Genomic DNA, 27671 nt, shown 5'->3' with positions numbered 1-27671 from the left:
GCTGCTCATTTTTGCCACAATGTGGAATGCAGTAAATGCACCCAGATTAACTTTAGAGAGTAAGAAATCTTCAATTTATTCACCTTTAGCACGCGAATACAGACAGGCGCAGGTTGCAAGGGGCTGACACAGGAGTGAATGCACCACTCAACCCAAAATTGGAAAATATAAGGGCTCCAAGTGCAACATCATTCTGTGTCCCTGCTACAGCTACATGGTTAAAACAAGGTTTCATCTTGAATTCAGTCTGCAGGAGAGGCAGTCACTGTTCAACCTGCTCCCTAACACTGAAAATATGTCAAACTGTAACCTCTGACACAGCAAATGGAAATCAATAGCAATGGCTGCCTGAGGAGGAAGTGAACAGTAAACCTGGATTCTGCAGCAGCAGCCTCCTCCACACCCTCACCAATTCTCTCTCTATCCAACGGTGACCCTGGCTGAGACTGGAGGACACTCGGAGGAATTTAATGAGGGAGGGAGGGTCAGGAGAGTCACCAAGAATAAAAGACCTGTTCCCAAATACATCTCCCTTAATCTCATTTAAATGATCTGGCAGACAGTAAAGCGGAAACCATTCACCAAAACCTTCAATGAGGCCAGCTGAGTGGGAGGGTTGCAATATCCCGGCACATCAATCTAATTGGCAGCTGACTAGTTCAAAGCCACACACTCGGATACCCGGACCAACACGAGTCTGCAGCCCAGGAGCATCTGCCACGAGGGGGAATACGCAAGTGTCCGTGTGTGGAGAGGTTTGCGCGGAAAACTGACTAGAAGGAAACTCTGGGTACAGGCTTTCCCTGGAGAGGGGAACTCGGGCTACAACCCCCCACCCCCGAGGAGGGAAGCCCAGGGCCGTGAAAGAGAGATGGCTCATCACACACACTTCAATCACTATTACTCAGAAGAAATTAAACCTGAAGAGACTTTGGTCTCCCCTGTCACACTCGCTCGCACACTCAACTGTGCTCCTCTCGGGATTCACGGAGCCGGATTCAGGGGAATTCCCACTCTTCACAGATTTCCGGAAGATTTTGCTCCTTGTCTGCTCTCCTACTGGTTTGATGTCAGCAGATTTTGTAGCTGGAAGAAACGAGAAAGGCAAATTACTATAAACCCAACGCTCTCGCACATACATACCCACACTCACTCTCCAACCTGCCAATCATAAGCCTCCATGCACAAATCTGCTCGTTCCCTCCCACTTGCTCTTTGCCCCCCCACCCCTGCTCCGCTGGACGTGTATGACCACACCTCCTGACTGCCCCTGGAAAGCCCCCCTCACCTGCCAGCATCAGTCTGAACTGTTTCTGCCACTCCTCCTCCATCTTCTTCCTGTAGTCTCCGAAGATGGATCTCATCACCTGTCGCTTCTTCACAAGTGGCGCTTTCCCACTGCGCAGGGTTCTCAGTGCACGAAGGGCCCCATCAGCTGCAATACAAAGAGCATCACAGTATCCATCCTCTGCCCTTACCCAGCACCCTGGCCTATTCCACCCAGTACAGTAAGGCACAGTATCCATCCTCTGCCCTTACCCAGCACCCTGGCCTATTCCACCCACTACAGTAAGGCACAGTATCCATCCTCTGCCCTTACCCAGCACTCTGGCCTATTCCACCCAGTACAGTAAGGCACAGTATCCATCCTCTGCCTTTACCCAGCACTCTGGCCTATTCCACCCAGTACAGTAAGGCACAGTATCCATCCTCTGCCTTTACCCAGCACTCTGGCCTATTCCACCCAGTACAGTAAGGCACAGTATCCATCCTCTGCCCTTACCCAGCACTCTGGCCTATTCCACCCAGTACAGTAAGGCACAGTATCCATCCTCTGCCCTTACCCAGCACCCTGGCCTATTCCACCCAGTACGGTAAGGCACAGTATCCATCCTCTGCCCTTACCCAGCACTCTGGCCTATTCCACCCAGTACAGTAAGGCACAGTATCCATCCTCTGCCCTTACCCAGCACTCTGGCCTATTCCACCCACTACAGTAGGGCACAGTATCCATCCTCTGCCCTTACCCAGCACTCTGGCCTATTCCACCCACTACAGTAGGGCACAGTATCCATCCTCTGCCCTTACCCAGCACCCTGGCCTATTCCACCCAGTACAGTAAGGCACAGTATCCATCCTCTGCCCTTACCCAGCACCCTGGCCTATTCCACCCAGTACAGTAAGGTACAGTATCCATCCTCTGCCCTTACCCAGCACCCTGGCCTATTCCACCCAGTACAGTAAGGCACAGTATCCATCCTCTGCCCTTACCCAGCACCCTGGCCTATTCCACCCAGTACAGTAAGGCACAGTATCCATCCTCTGCCCTTACCCAGCACTCTGGCCTATTCCACCCAGTACAGTAAGGCACAGTATCCATCCTCCGCCCTTACCCAGCACCCTGGCCTATTCCACCCAGTACAGTAAGGCACAGTATCCATCCTCTGCCCTTACCCAGGACCCTGGCCTATTCCACCCAGTACAGTAAGGCACAGTATTCACCAGTAAGGGGTCTGCAGAGGCTGCAGGCACCTACCTACCTGACAAATCATCAGTCTAATTCTTCACTCTCTGTGTTGCACCTTTGGAGAATGAGAGGAGCAGAGAAGAATGAGGAAGTGACCAAGCTAGGGGATGGTTTGTGTACAGCTGCCATCTGCGCTGTTCTGCGAATGGTCCACATGGCAGACTGGTCAAGAAAGTAAAGCCCATGGGATCCAAGGGAAAGTGGCAAGTTGGAATCAAAATTGACTCAGTCGCAGGAAGCAAAGGGTAATGGTTGACGGGTGTTTTTCTGACTGGAAAGCTGTTTCCAATGGGGTTCTGCAGGGCTCAGTACTAGGTTCCTTGTTTTTTGTGGTGTTTATCAATGATTTAGACTTCAATGTAGGGGGCATGATTAAGTTTACAGATGATACAAACATTGGCTGTGTGGTTGATAGCGAGGAAGAAAGCTGTAGACTGCAGGAAGATATCAATGGACTAGTCAGGTGGGCAGAAAAGTGGCAAATGGAATTCAATCTGGAGAACTGAGGTAGTGCATTTGGGGAGGGCTAACAGGGCAAGGAAATACACAATAAATGGTAGGATACTGAGAAGTGTAGAGGAACAGAGGGACCTTGGTAAATAAAGTGGTTAAGAAGGCATACGGGATACTTTCCTTTATTAGCCGAGGCATAGAATATAAGAACAGGGAGGTTATGCTTGAACTGTATAAAACACTAGTTAGGCCACAGCTAGAGTACTGTGTACAGTTCTGGTCACCATATTATAGGAAAGATGTGATTGCAGTAGAGAGGGTGCAGAGGCGGTTTACGAGGATGTTGCCAGATCTGGAGAATTTTAGCTATGAAGAAAGATTGGATAGGCTGGGGCTGTTTTCTTTGGAACAGAGGAGGCTGAGGGAAGATTTAATTGAGGTGTATAAAATTATGAGGGGCCTAGGTAGAGTGGATAGGAAGGACCTATTTCCCTTAGCAGAGAGGTCAATAACCAGGGGGCACAGATTTAAAGTAATTGGTAGAAGGATTCGAGGGGTGTTGAGGAGAATTTCTTTCACCCAGAGGGTGGTGGAGGTCTGGAACTCACTGCCTGAAAGGGTGGTAGAGGCAGAAACCCTCATCACATTTAAAAAGTACTTGGATATGCACTTGAAGTGCCGTAACCTACAGGGCGACGGACCAAGTACTGGAAAGTGGGATTAGGCTGGATGGCTCTTTTTCGGTCGGCACAGACACGATGGGCCGACTAGCCTCCTATGCCGTAAATTTGTGATTCTTTGGTCGGCAGGTGAGCTGCTGTGTCAATACCTCCCCCCAACATGGAACCCTTACCACATACTCTCCTTTATCTGCAGGCTCCACTGGCAATGACAACTTGCTCTCTACCATGGCAGGAGCGTTTGAGAGACTAAGAAACCCTGCAACACACACCCACATCCTCAGAGCAGAGAAGACCAAGAGGAGTTTTGATAGAAGTGTTTAAAATTATGAAGGCTTTAGATAGAATAAATAAAGGGAAACTGTTTCCAATCGCAGGATGGTTGGTTACCAGAGGACACAGATATAAGGTGATTGGCAAAAGAACTAGAGGCAACATGAGGAAACATTTTTTTTTAATGTAACAAGTGGTTAGGATTTGGAATGCACTGCCTGATAGGGTGGGGGATACAGATTCAATGGTAGCCTTCAAAACGGAATTGGGTAAATACTTGAAAGAGAAAACACTGCAGGGATATGGGGAAAGAGCGGGGGAGTGGGACTAACTGGACAGCTCTTTGAAAGAGCCAGCACGGACTCGATGGGCCGAATGGCCTCCTTCTGCACTGTATCATTCTATGATTCTATCTGTCCTGTTGCACGTCAGTCACAGCCTGTACTGTTCGGTCAATGTACATGGTTTTAGTTGGGTACCTCGCCCCTTAGAGGGCAGTCTACAGATAAAGAAAAGAACGGAAAAAGGCCACTGACCCAAAAATCTCATTCAGGGTGGTGTGGCCCTTCATGCCCTAGAACACACCTTGTTTCTGGTTTGTTTTCTGAGTGCGCAGCCCGAGCTCCAGCTGCTCAATGCACCAGTCCACTTCCCGCCGGAGCTGCTCTTCCGAAGACTAGGAGAGAAGACGGGGGGTACGTTACAGCAACACACTGAGACAAGGTTCAGACATTCCAACAATGAATGCACCAATACCCATATTCACCACCTCTAAGACAAATGGTGCAACCCACCCCTGGAGCAAAGCCACGGTGTGGCACCGGCTGTGTGAGGCAGCAGAGCGCACACTATATGCACTGCAACGGCTCTGAACCCTAAGTAGCCGTTCCTCTCCTGCACGCATTAGATACAGAGTAAAGCTCCCTCGACACTGTCCCGTCAATCCATCAGAACACCAGTCCATTACAGTGCCCCGAATGTACATAAGAACATAAGAAATAGGAGCAGGAGTAGGCCATTTGGCCCTTCAAGCCTGCTCCGCCATTCAATAAGATCATGGCTGATGATCTACCTCAACTCCACCTGCCTGCACTATCCCCATATTCCTTAATTCCCTTAATATCCCAAAATCTATCGATCTCTGTCTTGAATATACTCAACGACTGAGCATCCACAGCCCTCTGCGGTAGGGAATTCCAAAGATTCACAACCCTTTGAGTGAAGAAATTTCTCATCTCAGTCCTAAATGGCCGATCCCTTATTCTGAGACTGTGATCCCTGGTTCTAGAGTCCCCAGCCAGGGGACACGTCCTCCCTGCATCTACCCAGTCAAGCCCGGTAAGAATTTTATGTTTCAATGAAATCACCTTTCATTCTTCTAAATTTTAGGAATATAGACCTAGTCTCCTCAATCACTCCTCATAGGACAATCCCTCTAATATCCTTTGTTACACTCCCTCTAATATCCTTCCTTAGGTAAGGCGACCACAACTGTACACAGTACCCCAGGTGTGGTCTCACCAAGGCCCTATATAATTGCATAAGACTTATTTACTCTTATGCCCCAGCCTTTTATAATAAATGCTAACATACCATTTGCTTTCCAAATTGCTTGCTGTACCTGCATGTTAACTTTCAGTGATTTGTGTACAAGGACACCCAGGTCCCTCTGAATTCCAACATTTTCCAAACTCCCACTATTTAAAAAATATTCTGATTTTTAAAATTTTTCCTACCAAAGTGGATAACTTCACATCTCCCCCACATTATATTCCATCTGCCATGTCCTTGCCCACTCATTTAACCTGTTTATATCCCTTTGCAGCCTCTTTGCATCCTCCTCACAACTTACTTTCCCACCTAGCTTTGTATCGTCAGCAAACCTGGATACATTACACTCAGACCCTCATCATTGATATAGATTGTAAAAAGCTGAGGCCTAAGCACTGATCCTGGCGGTAGCCCACTATTTACAGCCTGCCAACCTGAAAATGACCCATTTATTCATACTCTGTTTTCTATCCATTAACCAATCCTCAATCCATGCTAATATATCACCCACCAATCCCATGAGCCCTAATTTTGTGTAATAACCTCTTGTGTGGCACCTTATCGAATGCTTTCTGAAAATCCAAATACACCACATCCATCCATTGGTTCACCATATCTACCCTGCTAGTTATAATCTCAAAAAATAGATTTGTCAAACACGATTTCCCTTTCAAAATTCCGTGTTGACTCTGCCAATTCATTTTCTAAGTGCACGGTTACCACGTCCCTGTAATAGATTCTAGCACTTTCCTCCTTCTTCTTAGGCAGTCCCTCGGAACCGAGGATGACTTGCTTCCACATTAAAAATGAGTTCTCAGGTGACTGATGAGTCCAATGCGGGACCTACAGTCTCTGTCACAGGTGGGGCAGACGGTGGTTGAAGGGGCGGGTGGGTGGGGTGCTTGGGTTGATGTGCGCAGCTTGCGCTTGCTCCCAGCGAAGAGACTCAAGGTGTTCGGCGCCTTCCCAGATGCTTCTCCTCCACTTTGTGCGGTCTTGGGCCAGGGATTCCCAGGTGTCAGTGAGGATGTTGCACTTTTTCAAGGAGGCTTTTGAGGGTGTCCTTTCCCTACAGTAGCATTTTCCCTACTACTGATGTCAGGCTAACTGGTCTGTAGTTCCCCGTTTTCTCTCTCCCTCCTTTCTTGAATAGCGCGGTTACATTTGCTACCTTCCAATCCGCTGGGACCATTCTAGAATCTAGGGAATTTTGGAAGATCAAAACCAATGCATCTACTATCTCTGCAGCCACCTCTTTTAAAACCCTAATTGCCCTTGCCCTTGATAAGATGGTGTTTAGCCAACTTCTTGAATACAAGTGAGTGGCAGAGGGCAGTTAAGAGGGTATTGCTGTGGGTCTGGAGTCAAATATAGGCCAGACCAGGTAAGGACAGCAGATTTCCTTCACTAAAGGACATTAGTGAACCAGATGGATTTTTACAACAATCCGGTGGTTTTATGGTCACCATTACTGATACTAGCTTTTTATTACAGATTTATTTAATTGAATTTAAATACTCCAGCTGCCATGGTGGGATTTGAACTCACGTCTCCGGATCATTATTCCAGGCCTCTGGATTACTAGTACAGTAACATAACCATTATGTTACCATACCATCAGGTCCAGGGGATTTGTCGGCCTTTAGTCCCATTAATTACTCCAGCACTATTTCTTTACAAATACTAATTTCTTTCAGTTCCTCATTCTCACTAGACCCTTGGTTCCCCACTATTTCCGGAATGTTTTTTGTGACTTCTTCTATGAAGACAAATGCAAAGTATTTGTTTAATGTCTCTGCCATTTCCTTATTCCCCATTATAATTTCTCCTGTCTCTGCCTATAAGGGACCCACGTTTACTTTTGCTAATCTCTTCCTTTTTACATACCTATAGAAGATTTTACAATCTGTTTTTATGTCTCTCGGTAGTTTATCTCATATTCTATTTTCTTTCTCTTTATCAAATTCTTGGTCCTCCTTTGCTGAATTCTAAAATCCTCCCAATCCTCAGACTGTACTTACATTTCTCATATCAAAATGGGAATGCCTGCTGAACGGGGGCTATTTTATGCTGTGGGGGTTCTGACCTATGAAGCAGTAGTCTGAGACCACGCCGAACACATTGACCTGATCAATTGGTGTTCGATTTGAACCTGGAACTCCGAGTGCACCTCCCTCCCCACAACAACCTGCAACTTTTGGCTTATAAACGGTCAGTGTTCCTCGGGAGTTGCCCGTGTCTCCGTACCAGGCAGCGCCCTTCTCCCTGAGCTGCAGTGTTCCTCTCTCTTCCATCGCTGTCCCCGCTCCGCTTCTCTCCACCTTTCACAGGTTCAGCCGCGGGTTTACTGCTCCGCAATTTATTTTTCTTCTTTTTCTGCGAGGGTTTGGAGGCCGTATTTTCATGGTTCCGGAGGTGTTCGGCCAGATGAGAGCTTAGCAGCATGGGATCGGCCCTTGCCTCCGTGCTCTGAACTACAGGCACAGATCGCATGGTACAGTTCCCATGCTGCAGTTCACCATCTGCCGCAGAGACTGCAAAATTAAACTTAAAATCGGACTCTTGGCTCTCTGCTCCTGGAAAGATTTTCAGCTTCTCCTCCTCTGTGCTCCGATGAGAATCTTCATTTACAACATCACCGCTCCCAGCCTGCTGTCGTCTGCTAGAGTCTGAGGGGTCAGAGTTCAGGCAGCCGAGAGCTGGACGTACTTCGGGCAGTATGAAATTGAACTGGAAGCCGCTCTGCGACTGGCTGCAGCTCCCAGACCATTTCCCATTCTCTACACTCCCACAGTCTTCGGCATCACGTTGATGAATCGCTGCTGGGGTCGGGTTCAGAGCTGTGGAGTTAAAAACGATTCGCCATTTAGATACAGGACATTTTAAAGAATAAGAAAAAACCGACTGTCACACAAATGCTCCCACATTTATCCTGTCTCTGTCCATTTTGAGTTGTCTTTTAATCTCTTTTCCTGATAAATTATTCCATTTGTCTATTACATTTTGTGAAATAATTTTTCCTGAAAATCCTCCCAATGGTTGAACCCTCCGGCGATGTGAGCCCTCCGGCGATGTGAGCCCTCCGGCGATGTGAGCCCTCCGGCGATGTGAGCCATCCGGCGATGTGAGCCCTCCGGCGATGTGAGCCCTCCGGCGATGTGAGCCCTCCGGCGATGTGAGCCCTCCGGCGATGTGAGCCATCCGGCGATGTGAGCCCTCCGGCGATGTGAGCCCTCCGGCGATGTGAGCCCTCCGGTGATGTGAGCCCTCCGGCGATGTGAGCCATCCGGCGATGTGAGCCCTCCGGCGATGTGAGCCCTCCGGCGATGTGAGCCCTCCGGTGATGTGAGCCCTCCGGCGATGTGAGCCCTCCGGCGATGTGAGCCCTCCGGCGATGTGAGCCCTCCGGCGATGTGAGCCCTCCGGTGATGTGAGCCCTCCGGCGATGTGAGCCCTCCGGTGATGTGAGCCCTCCGGTGATGTGAGCCCTCCAGCGGCGCCAGGACTTCCTCTCTCTCAATGAGCTTTGTCAATTCCCTTCAATATTTTAGATCACTTTGAACTCTCCACTTTTCCAAGAACAAACCCACTCCCTTAAACTTTGCTCAAAACTCCAATGCAGAGGGAGAGACAGAGCGGGCCAGAGAGAGAGAGAGACAGAGCAGGCCAGAGAGAGAGAGAGACAGAGCGGGCCAGAGAGAGAGAGAGACAGAGCGGGCCAGAGAGAGAGAGAGACAGAGCAGGCCAGAGAGAGAGAGAGACAGAGCAGGCCAGAGCGAGAGAGACAGACAGAGCAGGCCAGAGAGAGAGAGACAGAGCAGGCCAGAGAGAGAGAGAGACAGAGCAGGCCAGAGAGAGAGAGAGACAGAGCAGGCCAGAGAGAGAGAGAGACAGAGCAGGCCAGAGAGAGAGAGACAGAGCAGGCCAGAGAGAGAGAGAGACAGAGCAGGCCAGAGAGAGAGAGACAGAGCAGGCCAGAGAGAGGGAGAGACAGAGCGGGCCAGAGAGAGAGAGAGACAGAGCAGGCCAGAGAGAGAGACAGAGCGGGCCAGAGAGAGAGAGAGAGACAGAGCGGGCCAGAGAGAGAGAGAGACAGAGCAGGCCAGAGAGAGAGACAGAGCAGGCCAGAGCGAGAGAGACAGACAGAGCAGGCCAGAGAGAGAGAGACAGAGCAGGCCAGAGAGAGAGAGAGACAGAGCAGGCCAGAGAGAGAGAGAGACAGAGCAGGCCAGAGAGAGAGAGACAGAGCAGGCCAGAGAGAGAGAGAGACAGAGCAGGCCAGAGAGAGACAGAGCAGGCCAGAGAGAGAGAGACAGAGCAGGCCAGAGAGAGAGAGACAGAGCAGGCCAGAGAGAGAGAGAGACAGAGCAGGCCAGAGAGAGAGAGAGACAGAGCAGGCCAGAGAGAGACAGAGCAGGCCAGAGAGAGAGAGACAGAGCAGGCCAGAGAGAGAGAGACAGAGCGGGCCAGAGAGAGAGAGAGACAGAGCGGGCCAGAGAGAGAGAGAGACAGAGCGGGCCAGAGAGAGAGAGAGACAGAGCGGGCCAGAGAGAGAGAGAGAGACAGAGCAGGCCAGAGAGAGAGAGAGACAGAGCGGGCCAGAGAGAGAGAGAGAGACAGAGCGGGCCAGAGAGAGAGAGACAGAGTGGGCCAGAGAGAGAGAGAGAGACAGAGCGGGCCAGAGAGAGAGAGAGAGAGACAGAGCGGGCCAGAGAGAGAGAGAGAGAGACAGAGCGGGCCAGAGAGAGAGAGACAGAGTGGGCCAGAGAGAGAGAGAGACAGAGCGGGCCAGAGAGAGAGAGAGACAGAGCGGGCCAGAGAGAGAGAGAGACAGAGCGGGCCAGAGAGAGAGAGAGACAGAGCGGGCCAGAGAGAGAGAGACAGAGCAGGCCAGAGAGAGAGAGAGACAGAGCAGGCCAGAGAGAGAGAGAGACAGAGCGGGCCAGAGAGAGAGAGAGAGACAGAGCAGGCCAGAGAGAGAGAGAGACAGAGCAGGCCAGAGCGAGAGAGACAGAGCAGGCCAGAGAGAGAGAGACAGAGCAGGCCAGAGAGAGAGAGACAGAGCAGGCCAGAGAGAGAGAGACAGAGCAGGCCAGAGAGAGAGAGACAGAGCAGGCCAGAGAGAGAGAGACAGAGCAGGCCAGAGAGAGAGAGAGACAGAGCAGGCAACATAAGATGTACCTTGTCATGCCAATAAAGCGATTTGAATTGAATTGAATTGAATTGAATTGAGAGAGAGAGACAGAGCAGGCCAGAGAGAGAGAGACAGAGCAGGCCAGAGAGAGAGAGACAGAGCAGGCCAGAGAGAGACAGAGAGACAGAGCAGGCCAGAGAGAGAGAGAGAGACAGGCCAGAGAGAGAGAGAGAGAGCAGGCCAGAGAGAGAGAGAGACAGAGCAGGCCAGAGAGAGACAGAGCAGACCAGAGAGAGAGAGAGAGAGACACACAGAGTGGACCAGAGAGAAAGAGAGAGAGCGAGCGGGCCAGAGAGAGAGAGCGGGCCAGAGAGAGAGAGAGGGGCAGAGAGAGAGAGAGCAGGCCAGAGAGAGAGAGAGAGGGGCAGAGAGAGAGAGAGCGGGCCAGAGAGAGAGAGAGGGGCAGAGAGAGAGAGAGCGGGCAGAGAGAGAGAGAGAGCGGGCCAGAGAGAGAGAGAGCGGGCCAGAGAGAGAGAGAGAGGGCCAGAGAGAGAGAGAGCGGGCCAGAGAGAGAGAGAGCGGGCCAGAGAGAGAGAGAGCGAGAGCGGGCCAGAGAGAGAGAGAGCGAGAGCGGGCCAGAGAGAGAGAGAGCGAGAGCGGGCCAGAGAGAGAGAGAGCGAGAGCGGGCCAGAGAGAGAGAGAGCGAGAGCGGGCCAGAGAGAGAGAGAGCGAGAGCGGGCCAGAGAGAGAGAGAGCGGGCCAGAGAGAGAGAGAGCGGGCCAGAGAGAGAGAGAGCGGGCCAGAGAGAGAGAGAGCGGGCCAGAGAGAGAGAGAGCGGGCCAGAGAGAGAGAGAGCGGGCCAGAGAGAGAGAGAGCGGGCCAGAGAGAGAGAGAGCGGGCCAGAGAGAGAGAGAGCGGGCCAGAGAGAGAGAGCGGGCCAGAGAGAGAGAGCGGGCCAGAGAGAGAGAGAGAGCGGGCCAGAGAGAGAGAGAGAGCGGGCCAGAGAGAGAGAGAGAGCGGGCCAGAGAGAGAGAGAGAGCGGGCCAGAGAGAGAGAGAGAGCGGGCCAGAGAGAGAGAGAGAGCGGGCCAGAGAGAGAGAGAGAGCGGGCCAGAGAGAGAGAGAGAGCGGGCCAGAGAGAGAGAGAGAGCGGGCCAGAGAGAGAGAGAGAGCGGGCCAGAGAGAGAGAGAGAGCGGGCCAGAGAGAGAGAGCGGGCCAGAGAGAGAGAGCGGGCCAGAGAGAGAGAGCGGGCCAGAGAGAGAGAGAGCGGGCCAGAGAGAGAGAGAGAGGGCCAGAGAGAGAGAGAGCGGGCCAGAGAGAGAGAGAGAGCGGGCCAGAGAGAGAGAGAGCGGGCCAGAGAGAGAGAGAGCGGGCCAGAGAGAGAGAGAGCGGGCCAGAGAGAGAGAGAGCGGGCCAGAGAGAGAGAGAGCGGGCCAGAGAGAGAGAGAGCGGGCCAGAGAGAGAGAGAGCGGGCCAGAGAGAGAGAGAGCGGGCCAGAGAGAGAGAGAGAGAGCGGGCCAGAGAGAGAGAGAGAGCGGGCCAGAGAGAGAGAGAGAGCGGGCCAGAGAGAGAGAGAGAGCGGGCCAGAGAGAGAGAGAGAGCGGGCCAGAGAGAGAGAGAGAGCGGGCCAGAGAGAGAGAGAGAGCGGGCCAGAGAGAGAGAGCAGGCCAGAGAGAGAGAGAGCAGGCCAGAGAGAGAGAGAGAGGGCCAGAGAGAGAGAGCAGGCCAGAGAGAGAGAGAGAGAGGGCCAGAGAGAGAGAGAGAGGGCCAGAGAGAGAGAGCAGGCCAGAGAGAGAGAGAGAGAGCGGGCCAGAGAGAGAGAGAGCGGGCCAGAGAGAGAGAGAGCGGGCCAGAGAGAGAGAGAGAGGGCCAGAGAGAGAGAGAGAGGGCCAGAGAGAGAGAGAGAGAGAGGGCCAGAGAGAGAGAGAGGGCCAGAGAGACAGAGCGGGCCAGAGAGACAGAGCAGGCCAGAGAGAGAGACACAGAGCGGGGCCGAAAGAGTCGAGAGAGAGAGAGAGAGATGGGCCGAGAGCGATAGAGGAAAAGCAGGAGGCTGAGAAAGAGAGACAATGAAAGAGAGAGACAGACGGGGAAAGAGTGGGACGCAGAGAGAGTGATGGACAATACGAGGAGCAGCCGCCGACTATCTGTAATGCTGACACCTCTGGGATGAGGCACCAACCACCTAGGGGGAGCTTGGCTGTCACGCAATAGCTGACTACGTCCCTCACCCATCCCTTCGGAGGTGTAGCTCAGTAGAGCCCCTCCCATGGCCACACCAATGGCTCACCACTCACCTGCTTCCCATAGTCTCTCCTGATCCTTCGCCATCTGGCTGTGGTTATCACCAAACACACGGCTCATCGCCTGTCTCTTCTGCACATTCCCAGACTGCAGAGTCTCCCTGATCTCTTCCACTGCATTTGAGACAGAAAATCCAACACAAAATGATTATCCACAAGCGCATACAGCGGGCGCCAGCAACATTTACTGTTCGAAAGACCGTATCTCCTCCGTCCCATATCACTCTATTCACTCACCGAGACATCACGGGATCCAGCACAGCACAGGTCTCACACACGGGGCAACATCTAGAACTGTGCCAGAGGTCGAGGGTTAATGGGAGAGGGTGGGTAGGCAGGGTCAAGGGTTAATGGGAGAGGGCGAGTAGGCAGAGTTGAAGGTTTATCGGAGAGGGCGGGGTCGAGTGTTATTGGAGAGGGCGGGTAGGCGGGGTCGAGGGTTATTGGAGAGGGTGGGTAGGCGGGGTCGAGGGTTTTGGACAGGGCCTCTCACCACCCACCGACTCTGGGCTTGGGGACTAGGCCCTCTCACCACCCACTGTCCCTGGGCTGGGGACCAGGCCCTCTCACCACCCACTGTCCCTGGGCTGGGGACCAGGCGCTCTCACCACCCACTGTCCCTGGGCTGGGGACCAGGCCCTCTCACCACCCACTGTCCCTGGGCTGGGGACCAGGCCCTCTCACCACCCACTGTCCCTGGGCTGGGGACCAGGCCCTCTCACCACCCACTGTCCCTGGGCTGGGGACCAGGCCCTCTCAGCACCCACCGACCCTGGGCTGGGTCCAGGCCCGCAGCTCTGACTGCTTACCTTGTTGTGGCGACAGCTCGAGCTGGATGAGCCCGGTCTGCAGCTGCCGGACACCCCAATTCAGCTCCTCCTGGATGGTCCCATTAGGGGCCTGTAACAGAGAGAAAGATTTAGAGGACTCTACTTGTGAGTAACAAGTAGAGCGGAGCTGGGATTAGAGACTGCTCACCTCAGTTACTCACACCAACCTGAGAAAGAGCAGTGAAAGTGAGAGACAGACAGAGATACCTTATTGCTCAGCCTCTCCATTCAGAGATGCAGGGTAATGCTCCCTCCGAACAAAATGCCTATGAGGGCAGGTTTATGATGTAGACCCATGCCCACTGGCACTAGACTGAGACTGCGCAAACTCATTTCACAAAGGACCCTTACAGCCACTGGAGATTTCCATCCCATCAGTCTGACCTGGATGTGACCCCAGGTCCCGGGGTGAAAGGTCACCATAGGAGGTGGTCCGTACTTAGTCACGAGTGTGTAACGTCAGAGGTACAATGTCACAACAGACATCCAACCTGGGCAATAAGTAACGGTAATCATAATCTGTGTGCTGTGACCTTAGAATAATCAGATTATTGGGAGGTAAAGTAGTCTAAATCACAACCAGGAACAGTAGCATAGTGGTTATGTTACTGGACTAGTAATCCAGAGGCCTGGACTAATGATCTGGAGACGCAAGTTCAATTCCCACCACGACAGCTGGGGAATTTAAATTCAGGTAATGAAATAAATGGTGACCATGAAACTATTGGATTGTTGTAAAAACCCATCTGGTTCACTAATGTCCTTTACAGAAGGAAATCCCTAATGCCTATGTGTGACTCCAGACTCACAGCAACAAACCGCTACGAGAAACAATAATAATAATAAAACCGGACGGACTCCCCGGGATCGACCTAGGCACCGACTTCAGACACAACGGCACACCCAGCCAGGTCAACCCTGCAAAGTCCTCCTCACCAACATCTGGGGAATTGTGCCAAAAGTGGGCGCGCTGTCCCAACAGCTTGATATAGTCATACTCACAGAATTATACCTTTCAGCCATGTCCCAGACTCCTCCATCACCATCCCTGGATAAGTCTTATCCCACCAGAGGTGGTGGCCCTGGAAGTTGTCAACCTGGACTCCGGACCCCATGAAGTCTCATGGCTTCAGGTCAAGCATGGACAAGGAAACCTCCTACCGCTGATGAATCAGTAGTCCTCCATGTTGAACACCACTTGGAAGAAGCACTGAGGCACAAAATGTACTCTGGGTGGGGGACTTCAATGTCCATCACCAAGAGTGGCTCGGTAGCACCACTACTGACCAAGCTGGCTGAGTCCTCACTAATCTACCTGTCACAGATGCATCAGTCTATGACAGTATTAGTAGCAGTGACCACCGCACAGTCCTTGTGGAGATGAATTCGTGTCTTCACACTGATGACACCCTTCATTGTGTTGTGTGGCACTACTAGTGCTAAATGGGACAGATCTAGCAGCTCAAAACTGGGCATCCATGAGGCGCTGTGGACCATCAGCAGCAGCAGAATTGTATTCCAGCACAATCTTTAACTTCATATCCCTCACTCTACCATTACCATCAAGCCAGGGGACCAACCCTGGTTCAATGAGTGTAGAAGAGCATGCCAGGAGCAGCACCAGGCGTACCTAAAAATAAGGTGCCAACTTGGGGAAGCTGCAACACAGGACAACATGCATGCTAATCAGCAGAAGCAGCATGCTATAAACAGAGCTAAGCAATCCCACAATCAACGGATCAGATCAAAGCTCTGCTGTCCTGCCACATCCAGTCGTGAATGGTGGTGGACAATTAAACAACTAACGGGAGGAGGAGGAGGCTCCATGAATATCTCCATCCTCAATGATGGTGGAGCTCAGCATGCGAGTGCAAAAGACAAGGCTGAAGCATTTGCAACCATCTTCAGCCAGAATGCCGAGTGGATGATCCATCTCGGCCTCCTCCTGAGGCCCCCACCATCACAGAAGCCATGTGATATCAAGAAACGGCTTAGCGCACTGGATACAGCAAAGGCTGTGGGCCCCAACAACTTCCCGGCTGTGGTGCTGGAGACTTGTGCTCCAGAACTAGCCGCGCCTCTAGCCAAGCTGTTCCAGTACAACTGTAACACTGGCATCTATCCGACAATGTGGAAAACTGCCCAGGTATGTCCTGTTCACAAAAAGTAGGACAAATCCAATCCGGCCAATTACCGTCCCATCAGTCGACTCTCAATCATCATCAAAGTGATGGAAAGTGTCGTTGACAGTGCTATCGAGCGGCACGTACCAATGCGCAGTTTGGGTTCTGTCATGGCCACTTGACTCCAGACCTCATTATAGTCTTGGTCCAAGCATGGGCAAATGAGCTGAATTCCAGAGGTGAGGTGAGAGTGACTGCCCTTGACATCAGGGCAGCATTTGACCGAGTCTGGCATCAAGGAGCCATAGTAAAACTGAAGTCAATGGGAATCAGGGGGAAAACTCTCCACTGGCTGGAGTCATACCTCGCACAAAGGAAGATAGTTTTGGTTGTTGGAGGTCAATCATCTCAGCCCCAGGACATCACTCTTTCTCGCTTTTTTCCAAACTTAAATTTTGTGGTTTTTAGTTTAATTGTACTATAAACTATAAATGTAATTGTAGTGTAATTGGTGGGATTGATTTGATTTAATTTAATTTGAATTAATTAAAGGGTAAGTCATGGCAGTACAGCTCGGCGCCGTGGTATGCTCCTCCTACACTATGTGGGAAATCAGGGACACTTCCTGTGTCCCTGACGACCATGTGTGCGGGAAGTGTATCCAGCTGCAGCTACTGGCAGACCGCATTGTGGCGCTGGAGCTGCGAATGGATATATACTGGAGCATTTGCGATGCTGAGGACGTCGTGGATAGCACGTTTAATGAGTTGGTCACACCGCAGGTAAAGGCTGCACAGGCAGGAAGGGAATGGGTGACCGCCAGGCAGAGTACAGGAAACTCTCGATTTACCGGCAACTAAAATAACCGGAAATCTCTGTTAACCGGCAAAATTCAGGAGTAGGTTCAGGTAAGTTTTACTTCATATTAGTGGCCTGTTCCTGGATCTGTGGCCGGGTTCCTGCACCTGTTGCTAAGCAACAGGGACGCTTGGATCTTGTGGTCAGGTTCCTGCACCTGTTGCTAAGCAACAGGGATGCTTGGATCTTGTGGTAGAGTTCCTGCACCGGGAGGCTTGGATCTTGTGGTCGGAGTTCCTGCACCTGTTGCTAAGCAACAGGGAAGCCTGGATTTGTTGCTGTGTACGGAGCTCTCGTACCTTTTACTATACCACTCTGTAATCTGGACTTTTTGATAAACCGGCACCATGTCCCTTTGGTGCCGGATAAAAAAGAGTTTCCTGTAGTAGGCGCAGGCAGGTAGTGCAGGGGTCCCCTGTGGCCATCCCCCTCTCAAACAGATATACCGCTTTGGATATTGTTGAAGGAGATGGCTTATCGGGGGAAGACAGCAACAGCCAACTTCCTGGCACCGTGGGTGGTTCTGCTGCACAGGACGGGAGGAAAAAGAGTGGGAGAGCTATAGTAATAGGGGATTCCATTGTAAGGGGAATAGATGGGCGTTTCTGTGGCCGCAAACGAGACTCCAGGATGGTATGTTGCCTCCCTGGTGCAAGGGTCAAGGATGACTCGGAGAGGCTGCAGAGCATTTTGGAAGGGGAGGGTGAACAGCCAGTTGTCATGGTGCATATAGGTACCAACAATATAGGTAAAAACCGGGATGAGGTCCTAAAAGCTGAATATAGGGAGTTAGGAGGTAAATTAAAAAATAGGACCTCAAAGGTAGTAATCTCAGGATTGCTACCAGTGCCACATGCTAGTCAGAGTAGAAATAGAAGGATATTTCCTAGGGGGAGTGTTTGCTAGTGCTGTGGGGGAGGGTTTAAACTAAAATGGCAGGGGGTTGGGAACCTGTGCAGGGAGACAGAGGAAAGGGAAACAAGGATAGAAGCAAGAGACAGGAAGGAGAAAAGCAAAAGTGGCAGTCAGAGAAATCAAGGGTTTAAATGAAACACGGCCACAGTAAATAATAATTCTAAAAGGTCTAAGAGTGTTAAAAAAACAAGCCTGAAGGCTTTGTGTCTTAATGCAAGGAGCATTCGTAATAAGGTGGATGAATTAGCTGCGCAAATAGATGTAAACGGATATATGATTTGATTGGGATTACGGAAACATGGCTCCAGGGTGACCAAGGTTGGGAACTCAACATCCAGGGGTATTCAATATTCAGGAAAGACAGGCAAAAAGGAAAAGGAGGTGGGGTAGCATTGCTGGTTAAAGAGGAGATCAACACAATTGTAAGGAAGGATATTAGCTCTGATGATGTGGAATCTGTATGGGTAGAGCTGAGAAATACCAAGGGGCAGAAAACGTTAGTGGGAGTTGTATACAGACCCCCAAACAATAATGCGGAGGTTGGGGATGGCATTAAACGGGAAATTAGAGATGCATGCAATAAGGGCACAGCAGTTATCATGGGTGACTTTAATCTACATATAGATTGGGCTAACCAAATTAATAACAATACTGTGAAGGAGGAATTCCTGGAGTGTATACAGGATGGTTTCCTGGACCAATATGTCGAGGAACCAACTAGAGATCAGGCCATCTTAGACTGGGTATTATGTAATGAGAAAGGAATAATTAGCAATTTTGTTGTGCGAGGCCCCTTGGGGCGGAGCGATCATAATATGATAGAATTCTTCATTAAGATGGAGAGTCAAGTAGTTGACTCAGAGACTAGGGCCCTGAATTTAAATAAAGGAAACTACGATGGTATGAGGTGCGAGTTGGGTAGGATTGATTGGGGAATGTTACTCAAGGGTTGACGGTGGATAGGCAATGGCAAACATTTAAAGATCGCATGGATGAACTACAGAATTTGTTCATCCCTGTTTGGCATAAAAATAAAACAAAAAAGGTGACTCAACTGTGGCTAACAAGGGAAATTAGGGATAGCATAAGGTCCAAGGAGAGGACATATAAACTGGCCAGAAAAAGCAGTAAACCTAAGGATTGGGAGCAGTTTAGGATTCAGCAAAGGAGGACAAAGGGATTAATTAAGAGGGGGAAAATAGAGTATGAGAGTAAGCTTTCAGGGAACATAAAAACTGACTGTAAAAGCTTCTATAGGTATGTGAAGAGAAAAAGATTGGTGAAGTCAAGCGTTGGTCCCTTGCAGTCAGAATCAGGGGAATTTATAATGGGGAACAAAGAAATGGCAGACCAATTAAATATATACTTTGGTTCTGTCTTCACAAAGGAGCACACAAATAACCTCCCAGAGATGTCGGGTAACATAGGGTCTAATGAGAGGGAGGAACTGAATGAAATCAGTATTTGTAGGGAAATGGTGTTAGGGAAATTGACGGGATTGAAGGCCGATAAATCCCCAGGGCTTGATAATCTATATCCTAGGGTACTTAAGGAAGTGGCCCTAGAAATAGTAGATGCATTGCTGGTCATCTTCTAAAATTATATAGATTCTGGAACAGTTCTCATGGATTGGAGGGTACCCCACTATTCAAAAAAGGTGGTACAGAGAAAACAGGGAATTATAGTCCGGTAAGCCTGACATCGGTAGTGGGGAAAATGCTAGAGTCCATTATAAAAAATGTAATAGCAGAGCACTTGGAAAACAGTGACAGGATCGGACAAAGTCAACATGGATTTACAAAAGGTAAATCGTGCTTGACTAATCTACTGGAATTTTTTGAGGATGTAACTGGTAGGATAAGGGAGAACCAGTGGATGTGGCGTATTTGGATTTTCAGAAGGCTTTCGATAAGGTCCCGCATAAGAGATTAGCATGTAAAGTTAAAGCAAATGGGGTTGGGGGCAAGATACTGACTTGGATAGAGAACTGGTTGGCAGACAGGAAGCAAAGAGTTGGAATAAACGGGTCTTTTTCCGAGTGGCAGGCAGTGACTAGTGGGGTACCGCAGGGATCGGTCCTAGGACCCCAGCTATTCACAATATATATTAATGATCTAGACGAGGGAACTAGATGTAATATCTCCAAGTTTGCAGACGACACAAAGCTGGGTGGGCGTGTGTGCTGTGAGGAGGATGCAGAGAAACTCCAGTATGATTTGGACAGGTTGAGTGATTGGGCAGACGCATGGCAGATGCAGTATAATGTGGATAAATGCGAGGTTATCCACTTTGGTGGCAAAAACAGGAAGGCAGTGTGGTAAACCACTGTTTGTATTCCACTGTGTACATGCCTGGACATGCCTCGGCTGACTCCTCCCACAAGTCCTAGTATAAAGGTGACTGCTCCCCAGCCCTTTGTATTTCTGGACCGGTCGACCACTCGAGGCAGACCTTCATTCTTTTGTTAATAAAAGCCTTTAGTTACTCTCTTAACTCTCAGTCTTTTATGAGTAATTGATAGCGCATCAATTTTATTAACAAAATTTTTATAATGGAGAAGATCCTCACACCAGCATGCCTGGACTTAGATCATCGGGAGGCGGACTCATCCACCAAGTTTACTCACTGGCTTAAGTGTTTCGAAAAATTCCTGACCGCCTCCGCAGCAATCAAATCGGACGAGGACAAACTGGATGTCCTGACCTCCAAAGTGAACCACCGAGTGTACTCGGTCATCCAAGACGCGACCTCGTACGCGGACGCTATCAAGCTCCTCAAGGACCAGTACACGCGCCCAGTGAACGAAGTGTACGCCAGGCACCTTCTGGGGAGTCGTAAACAACAACCTGGGGAATCGACCGTGGAATACCTTCAGGCACTGTCTGTGCTTGGCCGGGCCTGTGGTTGTAAGGATGTAAAGGCTGCCGTGTACACAGAGGAACTTATCCGGGACGCTTTTGTAGCGGGCCACAGATCCAATTACACCCGACAGCGACTGTTGGAGCAGAGTGACCTCGACCTCAACAAGGCCTCTGAACTCGCACTATCATTGGATGCAGCCTACCGGGGCATGGATGCCTACTCCTCTGCACCGTGGACGCCACGGGGAATGACAGCCTGGGACACGGTAGGACCGCCTCATAGCGCCGTGCCACCCCAGCCACACCCCAGCAACGGCCCAACTACCGCAGCAGTGTCCCAAGGTCAGACAGCAGTGCCCCAAGGCCAGAAATGCTACTTCTGTGGCCAGGCAAAACACCCCAGAGCGCGCTGCCCGGCGAAAAACGCGATCTGCTCGGGCTGCGGGAAGAAGGGACACTACGCTAACGTCTGCAGGGCCAAAGCCACCTCGAACCCCAGCAGCGCCGCGTGTGGGCCATGCGGGCCGCCATCTTGGGCCTCCCCGGCCATGTGCGAACCACCGGTACAGCAGCCATTTTGGACGCCTCCAGCCACATGGGGATCATGGACGCCGCCATCTTGGACGACAGCCGGAACGCAGCAGGCCCCCAACACCGCCTCATCTGATACCCGCAGCGACACACCGACCCCTACGCTGGCATCCGTTACACTGGACCAAGCGAGACCGCACCAGCTGACCAGTTCCACAATGGACATTAAGGTAAATGGCCACGATACAATCTGCCTTTTTGACTCTGGGAGCAGGGAGAGCTTCATCCACCCCGACACGGTGCGGCGTTGCTCTCTCCCAGTCCTGCCTGCGCACCAGCGGATTTCTATGGCCTCCGAGTCCCAGTCGGCGGACATCAGCGGCTACTGCGTAGTGACACTCGTAGTAGACGGGACCGTGTACGATCATTTTAAACTTCTGGTCCTGCCCGACCTCTGCGCTGCCGTCCTGCTGGGGTTAGATTTTCAGTGCCACCTTAGAAGTGTTACGATGGCGTACGGTGGACCCCTACCCCCACTCACAGTCCGCAGCCAGCAGCTCCCAAATTGCCCGCCGCGCATCAGGTGCAACCTCTCCACACTCAGAGTCACCCCTCCCCCACTGTTTGCTAACCTCACCCCCGACTGTAAGCCCATCGCCACAAAGAGCAGGCGATACAGTGCCGGGGGCAGGGTTTTCATTAAAACCGAAGTGGAGCGGCTCCTGAAGGAAGGGATTATTGAGGGCAGCACCAGCCCCTGGCGAGCCCAGGTTGTGGTCGTTAAGACCGGCGAGAAGCAGCGCCTGGTCATCGACTACAGCCAGACAATAAATCGCTACACCCTGCTGGACGCCTACCCACTCCCCCGCATAGCTGATATGGTCAACCAGATCGCGCAGTACCGCGTCTTCTCGACCATTGACCTGAAATCAGCGTACCACCAGCTCCCTATCCGCCGAGGACCGCCAGTATACTGCCTTTGAGGCAAACGGCCGCCTCTACCACTTCCTTAGGGTTCCCTTTGGCGTCACCAACGGGGTCTCCGTCTTCCAAAGGGAGATGGACCGGATGGTAGATCAAAATGCGTTGCAGGCCACTTTCCCATATCTGGACAATGTGACCATCTGCGGCCGTGACTTGCAGGACCATGACGCAAACCTCGAAAAATTCCTCCGCACCGCCCAACTCCTGAACCTGACATATAACAAGGAGAAGTGCATATTCCGCACAAACCGCCTCGCCATCCTTGGCTGTGTTGTGGAACACGGAGTCATCGGCCCCGACCCCGACCGGATGCGTCCCCTTATGGAACTCCCACTGCCCCACTGCCTCAAGGCCCTGAAGAGGTGCCTAGGGTTTTTCTCCTATTATGCCCAGTGGGTCCCCTATTATGCGGACAAGGCCCATCCGCTGATCAAGTCCACCTCTTTTCCCTTGACGGCAGAGGCCCGCTTAGCCTTCCACCGTATCAAGGAAGACATTGCCAAAGCCACCATGCACGCAGTGGACGAATCCATCCCCTTCCAGGTGGAAAGCGACGCGTCCGACTTTGCCCTGGCCGCTACCCTCAATCAGGCGGGGAGACCCGTGGCCTTCTTTTCACGAACCCTCCAAGGCCCAGAGACCAGACACTCCGCTGTTGAGAAGGAGGCCCAGGCGATTGTGGAGGCTGTGCGTCATTGGAGGCACTACCTGGCCGGAAAACGATTTACCCTGCTCACTGACCAACGTTCAGTTGCTTTCATGTTTAACAACAAGCAGAGGGGCAAAATCAAAAATGACAAGATCTTGAGGTGGAGAATCGAACTTTCCACCTACAATTACGAGATCTTGTACCGGCCCGGGAAGCTCAATGAACCCCCGGATGCGCTATCGCGTGGCACCTGCGCCAGCGCGCAGATCGATAGACTGCGGGCCCTCCACAATGACCTCTGCCACCCGGGGGTCACCAGGTTCTTCCACTTCATCAAGGCCCGCAACCTGCCTTACTCTATTGAGGAGGTCAGGACCATGACCAGGAACTGCCAAGTCTGCGCTGAGTGCAAACCGCACTTTTATAGACCAGACAGGGCCCACCTGATAAAAGCCACTCGCCCCATTGATAGCGCATCAGGCAGGTTATTATCTGAACGGCAATAGATTGGGAGAAGGGGAAGTGCAACGAGACCTGGGTGTCCTTGTGCACCAGTCGCTGAAGGTAAGCATGCAGGTGCAGCAGGCGGTTAAGAAGCCAAATGGTATGTTGGCCTTCGTAGCGAGAGGGTTCGAGTACAGGAACAAGGATGTTTTGCTGCAGTTGTACAGGGCCTTGGTGAGACCACACCTTGAATATTGTGTGCAGTTTTGGTCGCCTCATCTGAGGAAGGATGCTCTTGCCATGGAGGGAGTGCAGCGAAGATTCACCAGACTGATACCTGGGATGGCAAGAATGATGCATGAGGAGAGATTGGGTCGATTGGGCTTATACTCGCTGGAGTTTAGAAGAATGAGAGGGGATTTCATTGAAACTTATAAAATTCTAACAGGACTAGACAGAGTAGATGCAGGAAGGATGTTCCCGATGGTGGGGGAGTCCAGAACCAGGGGTCACAGTCTAAGGATAAGGGGTAAGCCATTTAGGACAGAGATGAGGAGGAATTTCTTCACCCAGAGAGTGGTGAACCTGTGGAATTCTCTACCACAGAAGGCAGTTGAGGCCAATTCATTAAATATATTCAAGAAGGAGTTAGATATATTTCTTAAGGCTAAAGGGATCAAGGGATATGGGGAGAAGGCAGGGACAGGGTACTGAGTTTGGATGATCAGCCATGATCTCATTGAATGGCAGAGCAGGCTCGAGGGGCCGAATGGCCTACTCCTGCAGTAGAAACATAGAAGATAGGAGCAGGAGTTCCTCAGGGCAGTGTCCTAGGCCCAACCATCTTCAGCTGTTTCATCAATGATCTTCCCTCCATCATAAGGTCAGAAGTGGGGATGATCACTGATGATTGCACAGTGTTTAGTTCCATTCGCAACTCCTCATATAATAAAGCAGTCTATGCCCGCATGCAGCAAGACCTGCATGACATTCAGGGTTGGGCCGATAAGTGGCAAGTAACATTCGCGCCAAACAAGTGCTAGGCAATAACTATCTCCAACAAGAGAGTCTAACCACCTCTCCTTGACATTCGATGGCATTACCATCGCCGAATCCCCCACCATCAATATCCTGGGGGTCACCATTGACCAGAAACTTAACTGGACCAGCCACATAAATACTATGGCTACAAGAGCGGGTCAGAGGCTGGGTATTCTGCAGCAAGTGTCTCACCTCCTGACTCCACAAAGCCTTTCCACCACCTACATGGCACAAGTCAGGGGTGTGATGGAATACTCTCCACTTGCCAAGAAGCTTGACACCATCCAGGACAAAGCAGCCCGCTTGATTGGCACCCCATCCACCACTTTACACATTCACTCCCTCCACCACCGGCGTACTGTGGCTACAGTGTGTACCGTCTACAAGATGCACTACAGCAACTCGCCAAGGATTCTTTGGCAGCACCTCCCAAACCCGCGACCTCTTCCACCTAGAAGGACAAGGGCAGCAGGAGCATGGGAACACCATCACCTCCATGTTCTCCTCCAAGTTACACACCATCCGGACTTGGAAATCTATCGCCATTCCTTCATTGTCGCTGGGTCAAAATCCTGGAACTCCCTAACAGCACTTTGGGAGTACCTTCAGCACAAGGACTGCAGCAGTTCAAGGCGGCGGCTTACCACCACCTTCTCAAGGGCAACTAGGGATAGGCAATAAATGCTGCTGTTGCCACATCCCGGAACGAATAAAAAAAAAACACACAAGCCGCATCCCCTGTACATATAATATATACAAGATATTGTATCCAAGGATTGGCTGAGTTCACATCCCGACCATAGTGATGGGATGAAAATCTTGCTGCTCTGCCCAGGATCAAGGGCAGTGATCAATCAGATGGATTAACAGCCTGTTAATGTTAACAATAGTGCCGGGAGAGGGATAAAAAGAGCACTGGAATAATAGTGATTTCCACTTGCATCACTCACCACCTCCATCAAAATATCCAGAAAACCTCTGGCTCCTCCTCACACTGGCGGTCAGTCTGGGCTCCTCACACCGGCGGTCAGTCTGGGCTCCTCACACCGGCAGTCAGTCTGGGCTCCTCACATAAGAACATAAGAACATAAGAAATAGGAGCAGGAGTAAGCCAATCGGCCCCTCGAGCCTGCTCCGCCATTCAATAAGATCATGGCTGATCTGATCCTAACCGCCAATCTACTATCACAGCACCATCTCCTGAATCTAACAGAATTAGACACACGAAATAGGAGCAGGATCAGGCTACACGGCCCCTGGGCCCGCTCCGCTACCCACAGGGCCATGTCCGATCCGAACCTAGACTTATGTCCAAATTCCTGCCCGCTCCCCGTAACCCTTAATTCCCTTTACTTCTAGGAAACTGTCTATTTCTGTTTTAAATTTATGTAATGATGTAGCTTCTACAGCTTTTTGGGGCAGCATATTCCATGGACCTACCACCCTCTGAGTGAAGTAGTTCCTCCTCAATTCAGTTTTGAAAGAGCAGCCCCTTATTCTAAGACTATGCCCCCTAGTTCTAGTTTCACCCATCATCAGGAACATCCTCACCGCATCCACCCGATCCAACCCCTTCACAATCTTATATGTTTCAATAGGATCACCTCTCATTCTTCTGAACGCCAATGAGTAGAGTCCCAATCTACTCAACCTCTCCTCGTATGTCCATCCCCTCATCCCCGGGATTAACCGAGTGAACCTTCTTTGTACTGACTCGAGAGCAAGTATGTCTTTTCTTAAGTATGGGCACCAAAACTGTATGCAGTATTCCAGGTGCGGTCTCACCAATACCTTGTACAACTGAAGCAATACTTCCGTTTTTTTATATTCTATCCCCCTAGCAATGAAAGCCAACATTCCATTGGCCTTCTTAATCACTTGCTGCACCTGCATACTAACCTTTTGAGTTTCGTGCACCAGGACCCCCAGATCCCTTTGTACTTCAGTACTTTCCAGTTTCTTGCAATTAAGATAATAACTTGCTCTACGATTTTTCCTGCCAAAGTGCATAACCTCACACTTTCCAGTATTGTATTCCATCTGCCAAATCTCTGCCCACTTACTTAGCCTGTCTATGTCCCCTTGCAGGTTTTTTATGTCCTCCTCACTCACTACTTTCCCTCCCATCTTAGTATCATCTGCAAACTTTGAGATGTTACACTCGGTCCCCTCCTCCAAATCGTTAATATAGATTGTAAAGAGTTGGGGACCCAGCACTGACCCCTGCGGAACACCACTAGTTACTGATTGCCAGTCTGAGAATGAACCATTTATCCCAACTCTCTGCCTTCTGTTAGATAGCCAATCCTCTATCCATGCCAGAATATTACCCCCAATCCCGTGATTTTTTATCTTAAGCAATAATCTTTTGTGTGGCACCTTGTCAAATGCCTTTTGGAAGTCTAAATACACTACGTCCACTGGTTCCCCTTTATCCACCCTATATGTTACTTCCTCAAAGAACTCCAGCAAATTTGTCAAACATGACTTCCCCTTCATAAAACCATGCTGACTTTGTCCTATTAAATTATGATTATCCAAATGTCCTGTTACTGTCTCCTTAATAATGGACTCCAAAATTTTACCTACCACAGATGTTAGGCTAACCGGTCTATAGTTTCCAGCCTTCTGTCTACTGCCCTTTTTAAATAAGGGTGTTACATTAGCAGTTTTCCAGTCTGCTGGGACCTTTGCTGAGTCCAGGGAGTTTTGGAAAATTATTACCAATGCATCCACAATCCCGACCGCCACTTCCCTCAAGACCCTAGGATGTAAGCCATCAGGTCCAGGTGATTTATCCACCTTGAGTCCCATTATTTTACCGAGTACCACTTCCTTAGTGATTTTGATCGTGTTTAGCTCCTCCCCCCCTATAGCCCCCTGTTTGTCCAGTGTTGGGATATTCTTAGTGTCCTCTATTGTAAAGACTGATACAAAATATTCATTCAGTGTTTTTGCCATCTCCATATTTCCCACCATTAATTTCCCGGTCTCATCCTCTAAGGGACCAACATTTACTTTAGCCACCCTTTTTCTTTTTATATAACTATAAAAATAAAAACTCTTACTATCTGTTTTTATATTTTTTGCTAATTTACTTTCATAATCTATCTTCCCTTTCTTAATCAATCTTTTTGTTATTTTTTGCTGTCTTTTAAAGTTTTCCCAATCCTCTATCCTCCCACTAGATTTGGCTACCTTATATGCCCTTGTTTTTAGTCGAATACTATCCTTAATTTCTTTACTTAGCCACGGATGGCTGTCTTTTCTTTTACACCCTTTTCTTCTCAGTGGAATATATATTTTTTGGAAGTTGTAAAATAACTCCTTAAATGTACACCACTGATCATGTATCGTCTTACCCTTTAATCTATTTTCCCAATCCACTCTACTCAATTCCGCTCTCATACCTTCATACACCGGCGGTCAGTCTGGGCTCCTCACACCGGGGGTCAGTCTGGGCTCCTCACACCGGCGGTCAGTCTGGGCTCCTCACACCGGCGGTCAGTCTGGG

At 50.5% G+C, this 27671-nt stretch overlaps 1 protein-coding gene across 5 annotated transcripts; it reads right to left on the bottom strand.

Moving 5' to 3' along the window:
• Positions 1–46: 46 nt before the first annotated feature.
• Positions 47–27671, bottom strand: c11h8orf33 (chromosome 11 C8orf33 homolog). Of its 5 annotated transcripts, none has more exons than XM_086000930.1 (8): positions 27568–27671; positions 25108–25223; positions 13731–13821; positions 12916–13035; positions 7732–8324; positions 4519–4609; positions 1289–1435; positions 47–1086 (listed from the first exon to the last, which is right to left on the bottom strand). In XM_086000930.1, exons 2-8 carry the CDS (start codon positions 25114–25116, stop codon positions 905–907), a joined length of 1233 nt encoding a protein of 410 aa, XP_085857056.1. In that variant the 5' UTR covers positions 25117–25223; positions 27568–27671; the 3' UTR covers positions 47–904. The 5 variants fall into 5 exon arrangements, with proteins under 5 accessions (XP_085857056.1, XP_085857057.1, XP_085857058.1 ...); XM_086000931.1 differs by having other exon boundaries at positions 25108–25220; XM_086000932.1 differs by having other exon boundaries at positions 25108–25215.

This window comes from Somniosus microcephalus, chromosome 11, assembly GCF_052327205.1.
Source record: "Somniosus microcephalus isolate GS21.2 chromosome 11, FLI_Smic_1.0, whole genome shotgun sequence".
In the NCBI taxonomy this organism is placed as follows: Eukaryota; Metazoa; Chordata; class Chondrichthyes; order Squaliformes; family Somniosidae; genus Somniosus; species Somniosus microcephalus.
This window is presented reverse-complemented; position numbering and strand designations above follow the sequence as displayed.

Excerpts from the sequence above, each read along its gene's own strand:
- c11h8orf33 (XM_086000930.1), bottom strand. Across the intron at positions 1,436-4,518 it reads GAAAACAAACCAGAAACAAG|CTGATGGGGCCCTTCGTGCA; the intron begins GTGTGTTCTAGG and ends TTTGTATTGCAG. Across the intron at positions 1,087-1,288 it reads GTTCAGACTGATGCTGGCAG|CTACAAAATCTGCTGACATC; the intron begins GTGAGGGGGGCT and ends CGTTTCTTCCAG.